Source organism: Diadema setosum, chromosome 10, assembly GCF_964275005.1.
Source record: "Diadema setosum chromosome 10, eeDiaSeto1, whole genome shotgun sequence".
In the NCBI taxonomy this organism is placed as follows: Eukaryota; Metazoa; Echinodermata; class Echinoidea; order Diadematoida; family Diadematidae; genus Diadema; species Diadema setosum.
This window is the reverse complement of record NC_092694.1, coordinates 8,884,549-8,898,553: the sequence shown is the minus strand read 5'-3', so window position 1 is coordinate 8,898,553 and position 14,005 is coordinate 8,884,549. Positions and strand designations below refer to the sequence as shown.

The window sequence follows — 14,005 nt, the reverse complement described above, 5'->3', positions numbered from 1 at the left end:
GTATCCCGGGGTACCAAATAAAAATCAGCCATTTTGTTGATTTATTTATTTTTTTAAACAGGTTGTACCCTGGGTGCCAAAAAGAGGAAATTATTTTGGTGCTGGCGCTAGTGCGCTCTAGTCACTGCACTGCACTAAAGCACACGGTAGTGGTATCGCAGCTTCCATGCACGCATAGTATAACATGTAGTGGCATGGGAATGCTATGTACACGCACACACAGTGCATGCATTTTTCTCTGGCTGTCCTCGAGTGGACGTGAGGTGGCGCTACACAACGTGGTTACCCAGGGTACTACGGCACCCCGGGGTAACGCGTGATGCATCAAATAAAGAAGGACTATTTGAATATATACATATAATCTCCTTCTCAACATTACAAACAAGCAATGCAAAGGTTGCTTAAAATTGACCCTGTGTCACAAAAACTACAAATTACACACAGAGAGATGTCTATAAATTCAAACTCCGAATTCAAACTTCGTGAATTGGGGTCACGGTGTTTGTTACCTGTGATGACGCAGGGGATGGACTTGATGCCGGACGTTGCAGCCACCAGCGCAGCCACGTAGGTGTCCCTCTCATCCTTGTCTAAGACCTGTTCTACCTGCTGGTCCATGGAGATGGACAACACCCATTCCTTGACCTCCTCCCTACGGTCCTCCTGCAAGGGGTTTGGGATGATGGGGGGGGGGGGTGCATTGACATAAATAAGCTCTGATTAATTTTCATGAATGAAATTCATTAATTTGAATAAATATGCAGTACCTGCTGTATGCTACGGTTGTATAATGATGAGAACCAGCATCGCTTGTTGGACGGAAGCTTGGTGGTCCAGTGAATATCACACCTGTCTGGTGACCAGGAGATCATTGGTTTGAATCTGGTTTGAATGATTAAGTATGTCTATGACTTCTTATCATGACTTCTACAGAAACACTGATTAATCAGCACTTATCTACACTGATGTAGGGCAGTTTGTCAACCAGTTGTAAAATTTACCGTGGGCAATTCAAATGGAGTACGCTTAATATTACATCTTGTTTGCATACCTTCTTTGCTTTTTTGCCCATCTCCAAACCCTTTCAATGTTATGTTGCCACTACTACTTTCACCATAGAATGTTAAAACATTGATGATAGCTGCATGATCATACGACCGAGACACATATTGAATGTTGAAACAATGGGTCTGAGGAAATTTAACAAAACAAAAAATGGTGCACAAGGTTCTATCATAATTTTGCTTCAAGAGACACACACACACATAGAAAAAAGAAAAAATAACGAAAAAATATTAATCTATTAATAATGGACTAATGACTGGAAGTTGGCCGGAACAACTGATTTGAGCAAAAAGGTAACATGGATAATATTCTCATATGGTGATGTGGTCTCTGTGTTTCACATAAATTGTTGTCATAGGCAAACCCTTAATTTCTGTCCCTTTCTTTACTTATTGTTTTTATGATCTTTTTATAAATTCTTCATTTCTTTGAATGTTTTCATTGCCACACGTAAAATTCTTGCAACCCCCAACTGTTCACTAATATATTCAATCAAGCTACAAGCAAACTTGATTCACAGATGTGATGTACAGCAGCTCCCAGTTTCGTCCCGCACTTTGCCTGATGTTGCCTAGCAACAACACGATTTGCAAAAATTATTCCAGCAGTGGAAGTAGAATCGTGGAGTCTTGCGCAATAAATTGCTCAATCAATTACACGACTATCAGAATCATCCTTAGAGTGTCATATTTTGAAATTGGGTGATTCCCTTCTTTTCCCCTTTTTCTCATACACATACATACAAAAGATATTCAGACAAAGGCAATAACCGTGTTTGCACAGCTGCGTAAACAAAACTTGTTCTGGTATCTTGGCATCATTTTAAAGCTGGAGATGCAAGAAACACTCTTTCGCTTGATTGCGTCACATCCGGTGCATACGTCAGAGCATGCACAAGCAGCTGGACTTGAAACAATAAACTATCAGTGCTCTTGTAGTAGTAAGAACTCAGTTGACATTCCACGCTCCCAGGCATTTTCACAATGAAGTCATCACTGCAGTCCACAGACAAAACCATTTATAGCCAGTGGGGGAAATACCCTCAAAATCACCCATGTTACAGAATATATCACGGACAGATCGAGTCTGCATAAAAATTTGCATCTGTTTTTGAGTATTGTGTTTCACACTTCAGAAAACTATTTAGAGATTTGTGTACACTTCACGCTTGCTGATTCTATGCCGTACACGTGCCTGTCAACATGTATCAATATGGTTTTACCCCCCATGGTTTTTCACGAACACCTTCCCCCCTGAGTGCCTTTACAACCTCATCACTAATCACTACTACCTTTTTGGAGATGGAAAAAAAAATTATCAAAGACTTGGGAATGCCTTTTGTCACAGGCATGTCCATATGTGACCCTGCACCACAAAACGAACAAAAAGTCGCCAGACATGGATTTTTAGTTAAGGTCAGATTCTGAAAGAGCAGACTCTAAGCTTTAAAATGATATATATCTCAATCCAAATGGACTCTCCTAACCTATCTAAATATTAGAAAGAAAGTACACATCCTGGATAAGTGTGAACTGAGAAAAGAGGCTCTGAAGAACAGGGTCTATTCAAGCGCTTAATCTTTACAAAGCCGCGCTAGCTGTGCGATGAATGGAACAAATAACAGGATGAAAACCACCAGAGCAACAACAACAAAAGGATTAACATATCAAGCTGAAATTGCGCATGCTTTATCAACACATTCTGTTGATGATCCAATGCCAACTTTCAAAGCAGTAGCACTAGCTCTTTTAAAGTTATTGGAGTTGAAAGTGATGAGCGTGAACAGGGATTTTAAGAAATGAAAAGAGGACTCGTTGGTAAACACCTAATCCCACTATTCTACTAAAAAGTGTTCCAGAAAAACTGCTAATAACCCAATTTCCTTTTCGTTTTATGATCTTAGAAACATTGTATTAAGCGCATTACAAATGTAATGTATTATTATTATTATTATTATTATTATGATCTCAAACCTTAGTATGATGTACAAGAAGACTCGCTCTTTCAGAAAATATGGAAAAGTCAAGATTGGCTAGGTTGACCTATTTTACCTATTTTCAGCTCTAACACAAAATCAGTGCGTGCGACTTTTTGTTCGTTTTGTGATGCATGGTCACATATAGACACCTGTGAATAACTGTGACATCAAGAGCACTGTAGTATAACAGTGCAACAATTCCACCGACATACAGAATGCACATGCTACAAAAGTCACTCACTCATGAAAACTATGTGGGACGTACAAGCGCACTTGCATGTGCCTAACGCTGGAGAATACATCTCATCTCATCACATGCATTTGACCAAATTTTATAGATTTCCATGGGTGCTGAAGAACACACAGAAGCAGAGTGAATATCTTAGTGCTAGAGAGTATCTGTGGCTGTGGTTTTGAATTGATGAATTACTGAATAACAGACGTTGCTTCTGAAATGTAGGATAGGATTACAAACTCAATGTCACACACTTCTATTTTTGTTCGGATTTTCACTTTTCAAGCCAAAATCGACCTTTGAAAAGTATTTACACTTTTACTATGTAATCTTTCCTGGCATACAAGTACATGAATAAAAATTTTGTCAGTGGAAAATTATTTTCTGTACATCATCCATAGTGTTGACAATTCTTAAGGTTTTGAAATTCATCACTTCGCATCTGGTAGGGTCAAGACATATTATATCCAGCTTCAGAGCATTGTAACTAAAATTTTCTTCAATCATTTCTGGGGCTCAACAAACATTACAAGAGGAGCAGAGATTCTCCACGAGTACAACCAATGGTGTTCTATGGCGCCAAGAGACAGGCAGAAAGCAATGTACATTACCTCACCTTGATGTACGACATGCTTTGATTTATTTTGGCATGTGAAAACAGCAATTTACATCACTATGTCGTTTTAACTTACACAAGATACTGAGCAGTCTTAATCAATGTCAATGTACCTTTCTTCATTGCCTTTTCAATTTAATTCTTTAGTTCAATTTTCATTCTACCATTCATCTCTCCAAATCATGGACTATATTCACAAGAACCTCCAGATGTACAAGGTTGCTTTTAGTAGGTCTCTCCACATGTTTCTTGCTTTATTGTAATTGGGAGAATTGTAATAAGGAGAGAGATGCACAGAGCAGCTGCAGATTGTCTCACCTGTACGTGCTGCTTCTCTGGTAGGGGTACTTCAAAGGGGATGTCAGTATCCTGGAAGTCTGTGTTATCTAGGATATCCAGGCTACCCTCCTCGATGGCCTGTGAATAGAAGAATTCTTTTCAGTACTTCCTTTACTTGGTAGTTAACGGGATGGTATAGATTTCGTTGAGATGGGGATACAGATTTTTAACTTTTTGTGAGATCATTAGAAACCTCTTTACATATATGAAATATTAAAGAGCATACAATTCTAAGAGGAATGAAAAGGTTATATTTTCAGCCATTTCACAATCAAATAAACTTTTAATACCTCATAGAATTGTATGCTCTTTAATATTTCAAGTAAATGGTTTCTATATCTCCCACAAAGTTAAAACCTGAATCCCTATCTCAACAAAAATTATACCATCCCCATAAGTCTGTATGTGCCCAGGCTCTAAGCTTAAATTGGCATGTTTCCCCCCCCCCCCCCTTCTGCATTCGATCAGTAATCCATCCAGATTGGACCTAGATGTAAAAGTTAACAAGCCCCCTCCAGAGAGTTTAATAGAAAAGCCATATCAATGCAATACGGATTAGTTGGACTAGTTAATCCCTGTACATTGAAAATCAATTTCAAAACTTTATTTATGGAACCATGATTCATTCTGCTGTTGGAAGACATGTCCAGGATCCCAGTATGCTTTGCTTGGCTGGTAACAGGTGTTTTGCTGGAGTCAACTTTAGCAATTGTTCAAATGGCTTTAATACAAGTTATATAAAAATAAAATAAAACACAGCAAATGCGCATCCCCCCCAAAAAAAAACCCCCCACCAAACAAACAATAAACAAAACCAAAAACCAACAACAGGCACTATGAAGAATTTGATTAGCATCTTATTACTACCTGATAATATAGTAGGCACATTCAAGTGCTTTATTTCTGACTCTGCCTCTTCAATCAAAACTTACAATCAATTTACATATTAAATGCACAATAAGCACAGGTTAAATTCAAGCATTATCCCTCATCCATTTACTCTTGACAAATGAGAAATAGAATTGTATACAACACAGATGGTGTGTCTTGGGTCATTGAACTGAATGGTAGAACCCTTTAAGATCCTGGTCTTACCTCTGTGAGGTCCAGGAACCGGTTGAGGAACACAAAGGCCATGCTGTACATGTTCTGGGACCTGGCCTGCACCCCAGCCTCGTAGAAGGTCTTGTCGGCAGGGACGATGTCCGAGTGGCGCAGGAGAGAGATAGACAGCTTGGCCGATATTGCCTCCTGGATGTTCATATGTAAGCAAAGGGGTCATGGTTCAAGGTTAAGCAGGGTAATATTGCTGATTGCATTGTAAGGTGCATGAGATAGTTTGAATACTATTTCTATCCACCCGTACCATATGGTTGGCTGATCTCATGCTTTCATTAACTTTTCAAATCTATTCTAAATGGTGACTCTTCTTCACTAGTAAAGTAATAAAGAATATGCCCACAGTCCAATGAGGAAGTGTTTTTCTCTACCTCTCCATCTGCTTCATAAACATCTATTTTGCTTCTATCCATCTTCCCGCCTACAAGTGTATGTATAATTTTATGTATGCATGCATGTATTTTTGTTTGTATGTATGTATCTATCTACAGATCTATCTATCTACCTATCTATCTATCCATCTCTATCTAGCTATCTATCTATCTATCTATCTATCTCTATCTATCTATCTATCTATCTATCCATCTCTATCTATCTATCTATCTATCTATCTATCTATCTATCTATATATCCATCTCTATCTATCTATCTATCTATCTATCTATCTATCTATCTATCTATCTATCTATCTATTTCATCTATCTATCTATCTACCTATCTACCTATCTATCTATCTATCCATCTCTATCTATCTATCTATCTATCTATCTATCTATCTATCTATCTATCTATCTATCTATCTATCTATCTATTTCATGTATCAATCCATCTGCCAATATCTTATCATTATGAACATAACTAGCTTGTGTTTTCAGCAAGCTGTATTCACATGCACAAACCTTCCCATACAATGCCTTGGATATCTCTATTATGTCAAAAGCAATATACAGGGTACTACATGTAGCTAAATATCATATCAAAAATACATCTCATATCCCACTCTGCATCTCTCTTTCATTCAATATTTCCTGCAAAAATCTCCTCTGGTGTGACTTACCAGATTCTTTTGTGACATGCAGGCACTGCGGGTGGCATAGTAGTGAGCGATGGTCAGCATGGTCTCAAACTCTTGGTGAGGGGCCGAGTTCGCCATCTGGGTCTGCTGCAAGTTCTCACACTGGATGACAAATAACAACATTAACCCATTTAAAGGATGGGCTGATTTTGCTACTACACGCATTTCCCATGGACACTTGCCTGAGTATACTCAGGACTCATCCTCAACAGGTTAACAACAGCAACAATGGCGATAAAATATACAGGATGGTCAATGAGGGTTTTTAGTTAGTGGCAGAAACATGTTAAAATATCTATTTTATGCACAAAATTTCACAAACTTTTATTTATCTCAAATATGTGGGCAGACAATTGGAACTTATCCACTTTAGAACACACAAATAATATTTATCATTCTAATCATATACCAAGAACAGGTCAGAAGTAAATTTTTCACAGCAGAAAGATTGAAAATGATGCTATTTCTGTGTACAAACCTATTAAAAATGGAAAGCTACATTACACTGTGATTATATGGAGCTGCCAAGTTGTCTTTAGGGACATGCTCTGAACTATAACAATTCATAACTATTTATAATACCATGCTTCTCTGATCTGTCTGTTTTCACACAAAGAGATATACAATGCTGTCATATCATGATGGACTCTTCCTTTATGAGAACTCACCAAGTTGAGTAGCATGTCTCTGAGGTCAGCCCAAGTCTTGTAGGCCTCTCCCCTATCCAGGTTTGGAGATGCCAGCACCTCATTGACGATGCGCTTGTAGATGTTGAAGTTCTGCAGGAAAAAACAAAATATTGAACTATTATCACATACTTCAACGATGAGAGGGTAGAAATGCTACAGACTCAGGGGAGATGTATTTATAAATGTTTGCAGATATTGCACTCCATGTTTTCCATGATAGCAACTCCTCAACAATGTAGCAAAAGAGTGTATAGGGGCTCTGCATTGGGGAAAATAAAGATCAAGAAAAATGGCTTCGGTAGTTGGGAGATTTGCATTTGCTTCCAAAGTAGGTGATTAAGTTTGTCTTAGAATTTCCTTTTCACTTCAAGGATTATCTTTTTTGGCACTTCTTAGATTTCAAACCATTCATCAACAGGATTTGAGTCAGTTTTATCTACATTTGTGTCATACATCCTTCTGCTAACAAAACCTGGCAAGTGCCGCATCAGTCTTTACATGGCAAAAAGGGTGTATTTTGAGATACACCCTTTTGCCATCAAATCTGCCCCACATTTGACAAAATGGCTCAAGATAGCTCCTATTTCTGTAGGAAACTGGTACTCCAACACATATGACAGTTGGCTAAATGAAATTTTCAACCTCAAAAACTCTCCACACGGAAAAATTCATAAAACCCACATTTTACCCAGATACAGTTCACCCTTTTGCCATATCACGGCCAAACACTTTCTTCAATGATAAGTGTCATGGTAATGACAAGAATCCCGCTTCTTCACTGGCTGTTGCTACACAAAGATGTTTTCTTGCAAGGATAGTTATCCTTACCATCTTTTCATGGGAAGAAATTAAAAAATAAAAGAATTACTTCGAGGTATGAAAGCTTGTCTACAGACCTGTGGGTTTGGCGGGGCACCGTGCTGGACGTAGAGATCTAGCGCCTTGAAGAAGTTGCTCTCCTTGATGAGGTGACTGGCGTAGAGGGCGACATACTTGTGCAGCACCTTGTAGCCCTGCTTCTCTGCTGTCTCCATACACTTCTCCCACTCCCCACGGTCCACGTACATGTCCAGGGCGGCGATGATGTCCACAGTTGCAAGCTGGGAAACAAAAACAACTTTTTATTGAGCTTCCTTCGCATTTGAATCTAATGGCCTGTATCCAAGAGAGGGTAATCCAAGTCTAACTCATAGATTATGCAAATATTCCTCTGCGTAAATGTGTATGTCAGATCATATATGCCAACATATATTCCATCATGAATGTTCACTGGTAGAAGTATGTGAACAGCACGACTATTTTTCTCTTGTTTGAACTGGTGAGTTATATTAAAATCATGGACTTGATTTAACCCTAACTAGGCCGGGCTATTTAGGTACTAGTTGATAGAGCCGGGGGGGCCTCCCAGGCCCCCCCTCCAGATCTCGGCCGTCGACCGCGCGATCGCGACGAAGATTGGCACACACATTGCCTATGATGTAATCTAAAATACCTTGAAGTTAATTTTTCAAAAAAAATTATCATTTATGCTAAATTATGCTAATTTATGCATAATGATGCATGAAATCAGACTATTTGGTATAAATCACAAAATAAAGCTCAAAACAAGCCCATTTTTTGTGTAAATATTCTTTTTAGTGTCCTTAGCAAATGTAATAAAAAAAATTGTGACATCAGAAAAAATTCCTAAGCATTTTATTGATTTTTTGAATTTCTTATGTATTTCTTTGTTTTTTCGACTTTATGTTTTTCTTGTTTTTTCGATGAAATTTGTCCGCGACATCGCTCCGAACAAGAAAATATGTTATTCATTGATTTTAATCTATAAAACACCAAAATAATCATGCTTTTATGGAATTTGCCTGTAAGCATAGTTTGCATTGAAATTGTACACGAATTCACGTTTTTGAGCAATTTTTGGTCTGACATGCATATTTATGCGTACAATATAACTTCAGAACCACGCGCCCGGGCGTTGCAAATTTGGTGTCAAAAGATGCGGGAGACTCGAAAGAAAAAAGTCATGAAACGTCGCGGCGATAGCTTTTTGCAATTGCGATACATCGCGCGGAACGTCGAGGGGGGGGGGCCTCGGAGGCCCCCCCCCCCCCGGCCTAGTTAGGGTTAAAACTATCTTCACGATTATGGTAAAATGTCTCTGTATATCTAACCATATGTATTTGAGGAAGGACAGACTGACATGAGCAAAGCAAGTTATTCAAAATCAGAAGTCAAGCAGCAATTAAAAACAGATTGGGGACAAGTAGAGGAAGTTGACATCAATATGAGGATTAGTTTGTGTCAGATATTATCGCATGCATGGCAAACACTGTCACCTGAAGTATCTGTGTGTTTTGGTATACTTCCCATCTTTTCTTGGCAATATCTGACCATTCAAAACATTGGTAGTCACATCAGTGCTTCAAACCATGACAAAGAAAGGATACTGTAAAATGAGAAATTTTGCATGTGCATCATTTTTTTGCTAATTTCATGTGGAGATAAGATATGCAAAATCTTTTGTCTTCAGTACACCACAATGCAAGCAATTTGTTCATGGTCGGCAATTTGTGAAAGTTTCAGTGCTGCGAAAAAGGCTGTTGGCTCAATTTGCACAAGCTTAATGCCGCGAATGTTTCTGGTTTTTACAGTAACCCAAAAGAAACTCAGCATAAAAAGGTGAATATACGACAGCATGGTTGCAAGATATCAAAGTCTCCTTACATCCGAGTTGCTGAAGTGGAATACGTAGCAACGTATCTGGAAGAAATGAGACTCATGACAGTTGATGCGCCACTCACCGATTCAGCTCGTCCTTCACTCTTGAGGAATTCCTTGTACTTGTCGTCGACGTAGCGCTCATAGCGGGGTTCCAGGTCCTTGGCCACTTTCTGGGCCCGGGCCCACTCCCCACCCTCCATCAAAATGTCAATGGCCTCCTTGATCAGGTCCAGACTTAGGTAGAGCTCAGCCGCCTGGAAGTAAACAAACAAACAAATTTGAGAATGCATATCAATAAAATCCCTGTCTTTAATTTGTTGTAAGTTTAGTGCTGTTCATTTCATTTTTTTTTGATGGCAATGTCTTCTTCAAATGCTGTTTTGAAATATATTTCTCTGTTTTTAGATATTCTGCATCAGCAGATCCAGTGAGACTTGTTTAAAATGACTTTGTCATGTCCTCTGTTGTCTTATCCCTGTTGTGGTTTGTTTTTGAATTGCCTTTAATATTTTGTCTCAATTTAGTTTTGCCCTGTTCCATTTTAGCATATGCTTGAGAAAGACATTCGATAGAACTAATGACAGTGAAAAGTAGACCATGAAATACATTTTAGGTCTGTGTAAGAAACAAAACCCAAAGTATCAGATCATATCACTGAAGCATGATACATCCTGTTGTAAATGTCTTGTTTTGGATACTGAGTAAAGAACACACACACACACACACACACACACAACAAATCCTTGGTAAATGATAACTACATTCGGTAAGTGGTATCTATCTGCATGTCCTCACCGTTTCATGTTTGTTGATCTCAGCAAGCCGAGGGCTGACGACCTTCACAACTTCCAGAGCTTTGGTGGAATCCATGAACTTCATTGCCAGCTCAGCAGCCTGTGAAAATCAGTCAAACATTGTCAGTATCAAGACAGGAAACAAGACGATTAAAAGTAGAGCAATCCATGAATACAAACTACAAAAAGTTTGATCAAGACACTACTGTTCCCCAAGAAGACCTTGGTCCCGTTGCATAAAACTTTTTCAGCAACCTTAAAAAATTCAGGTTGGGATTTGCCCAACCTGAATTTTTTATGGTTGCTAACCTAAGAATGTAAAATCCGTTGCATAAAAACTCTGATTGGGAGCTTCCAACCGGAATTTTGTGATTTCAACCGTAAAAAAATCCGGTTGGAGTTTTATGTAACGGGCACCTTGTATCACAATTAGCATTTATGCATAAAAAATCTCCCATCTCAATTTTGAATATCAATAATAATGATTTGAGTTTTAAATTACAGCAATTATTGATGTAATCCAAAGTAATGTGTCTGCAATATTTTGATTACTCCATTATTTTGGGAGACTTGAAACAACAATAAAAGTCAAGAAACCTCATGACAAGGCATTCTCGCATGGCATAATTGTTGCGTGAGACATTGAGGGTGTGGAGGATTTGCCCCCCACCTCTTTGAGGGTTAAACACTTGTTATTTTTAGTGCTGGGGGGGGGGGGGAGGGGATATTTTCTTTATCTCCATCAGATACTGTTATCCATGGGTCATCTGAATCATGTTCATACAAAAGCAGGTCTCAAGATATATATAATATATGAATGGCAATGAATTATTAGCAACCACCACCATCAACAACAACGACAGCAAAACTCTGTTGACCTTTGACCAGCACTGCTCCAAGAGACTGTTGTCTGTCGTGAGTTTGGTTGTAAGCTTGAGGTAGCAGTCCACCGCCCTGGCGTACTCCCCTGATGCCTCCCATTCCTTGCCCTGTTGCACAAGGTTGTTGGACCCTCTGTGACAAATCCATAAACAAGATAATATTATTAGAAATTGGAATAAAGATGCAGTAATTACCAAACTGACCAGTACTTGGCGTCCCCCCCCCCCCCCCCATCAACTCAAACCCATTTTTTCTTCCTCTTTCACTCTAGCTTTTTCTCTGCACTGAATCTCTTCCCGCATCAGGGCACCGTTTCATGAAAGTTGTCGGTCTCTGACAGTTTCCATTAAATCCTTGGTTTTGATTGGCTGAGAAGCTCTGATCACTGACTATTACTATTGTGATTGTCAGAGATTGACGTGATTGTCAGAGATTGACTTGTCAGGGCTGACAACTTTCATGAAACGGTGCTCTGATCTCCCTTTCTAGTTTTCATGTCTACGTGCAACAGATAACGCCTCATGCAGTTGTTGTAACTATATAAATAGACTCAGTGATATTCCCCTCTAAACGCTTGACACATTCATCTCAACTAATGGATATTTGTGGGCACCAACTGTCACTTTGCTTTGCACCAAACAGATGCCAGCATACATTCTTTTTACTCTTTACGATGCATGGGATGCCTTCCCGATATCTTGAAATAAAGACTTAAAATACTTCACAATGGTCATGTACTTTGCTGTGTTACGCTCAAATCCACACACTCATCACTTGAAAGTACCACAGGAACATATCCAAACAATGGCTATTACATTTAACTCTTTCCATTACTACAAAAGCCATTATTTTTTGCAACATTTAATTTTTGCAAATTTCATGAATTACTGTTGAGCTGCAAAATTTAGCACAGAAATATCTTGAAAGAACATGCATTAGTGCACTTATGATAGCCTCTGTGTCAAAATCATGATATCTTCCCAAAATATCTGTGACCGCCGAATTTGCAAAAATACCTGCACACGGAAAAGACACACTTTTATAGTGATTAGACCTATCAGTCAATACTTTCTCTTGCCCCCGTACATTTTACTAGCATTTTGTTTTTTATCTGTCAATCCATGGATTTTACCCAGCTTATCTCCTGCCCTTGTACATTTTTCTATCCATTGATACCTGAATTCTACCTTGCTTTACCTTCTGAACTTGAACATTCTATGATCACTCTATTCACTTTACCACTTGTTGCTCTATGGATTCTAATGCCTCACGTTGTGCCCTTGTATATTTTATCTGTCAATCAATGGATTTCATCGTCCTACCTTGTGCCCTTGTTGAGGACCTCCCTGTCGTACTCGTCCTGTAGCTGCTGCAACTTGTGGGGGATGTATTCCTTGCACACACGCAGGGCGTCTTGCCACATCTCTGCATTCTGTGAAAGAGAATTGGTGGAACGTTGCGAGATAGTAAGGTAGTAGATACATTCTAATACCACAGATTCTCTTTTTTTTTTCATCAATTCTAAAGATCTGTGCCATTCAGTAATGCAACAATATCACAATGACTGATGTGTATGGGGTGGGACAATGCAAATAGATGACCATGTGTTGAAAAGTATAAATCTTCTCGTACATCTCTTTTTGAAGAAATATGCTGCAGGCTAAGGAAGACAACTTTTCCATCTCTTTATCAATTGTCATCTTTATAGTTATCTTTCTGTATGTTGATATTCTTTTTATTGTAATCTGTGCTGAAACAAATCAGTTCACAACAAACCTAGAAGGTGCTTTTGATGTTCCAACAACTGAGTTATTGCACAAGTAGGTTTCTGCATTCTCTATGAAATATTGATTCATGCTCTGATGTGGAAATGAATTCATGGAATTTAATTGCAGTGACATCGATCTCATTTCATCTACAAAAAATGCTTGTTTTCTATTTATTCCTAGACTCTAATTTTATCTCATTCTTTATTGAATGAAAAAATAAAATCAACTTCAGGCACCTGTGCTGCACAAGCTGTACCATCAGTAGACTTCTCTAGTTTTGTATGGTCTTTTTCCTAGTTTATCATCTTATAACCTAGAAAGTACCCTACATCAAACTAAGCTTCTATATGTGACTTTTTAGGGTGAAGGTTCTCTGCTGATAAAAACAATCTCAGCATCTCCAGAGATGCCAACCTTTGGAAGCACAAATCCGGACTCAGCAGCTCCAAAATCCGTATTTTTCCACCAGAATCCGTAATTTCTCCCTCTCCCTCTTTTTGCTATTTTGAATTAAACTCGTCGACTTATGAGGCCTACAGGCTCTAAACAAAACATTACGACACATGCCGAAGTATCGAGCTGAACACCAGCACGATAAAGAATCCAAACTACGCAATGTTCAGCGTTGATTGATTGCTTTCTCGCAATGCATACATGTGTACAAGTGCATGTATGTACCTCCAGAAACTTGCTGGGCTGGTTATGGAAGCTTCCACTATCTAG

At 38.8% G+C, this 14,005-nt stretch overlaps 1 protein-coding gene across 1 annotated transcript in view; it reads right to left on the bottom strand.

Annotated features, from left to right (window-relative positions):
- Positions 1 to 14,005, bottom strand: part of LOC140233718 (intraflagellar transport protein 172 homolog) — a 54,171-nt gene that overhangs the window by 2,887 nt on the left and 37,279 nt on the right. The window contains exons 27-36 of the mRNA XM_072313818.1: positions 12,836 to 12,945; positions 11,510 to 11,645; positions 10,633 to 10,731; positions 9,918 to 10,091; positions 8,013 to 8,216; positions 7,096 to 7,206; positions 6,410 to 6,529; positions 5,329 to 5,484; positions 4,213 to 4,311; positions 510 to 663 (exon numbers count right to left, since the gene is read on the bottom strand). Coding sequence (XP_072169919.1) covers positions 510 to 663; positions 4,213 to 4,311; positions 5,329 to 5,484; positions 6,410 to 6,529; positions 7,096 to 7,206; positions 8,013 to 8,216; positions 9,918 to 10,091; positions 10,633 to 10,731; positions 11,510 to 11,645; positions 12,836 to 12,945 — 1,363 coding nt within the window. The remainder of the gene's footprint in view (positions 1 to 509; positions 664 to 4,212; positions 4,312 to 5,328; positions 5,485 to 6,409; positions 6,530 to 7,095; positions 7,207 to 8,012; positions 8,217 to 9,917; positions 10,092 to 10,632; positions 10,732 to 11,509; positions 11,646 to 12,835; positions 12,946 to 14,005) is intronic.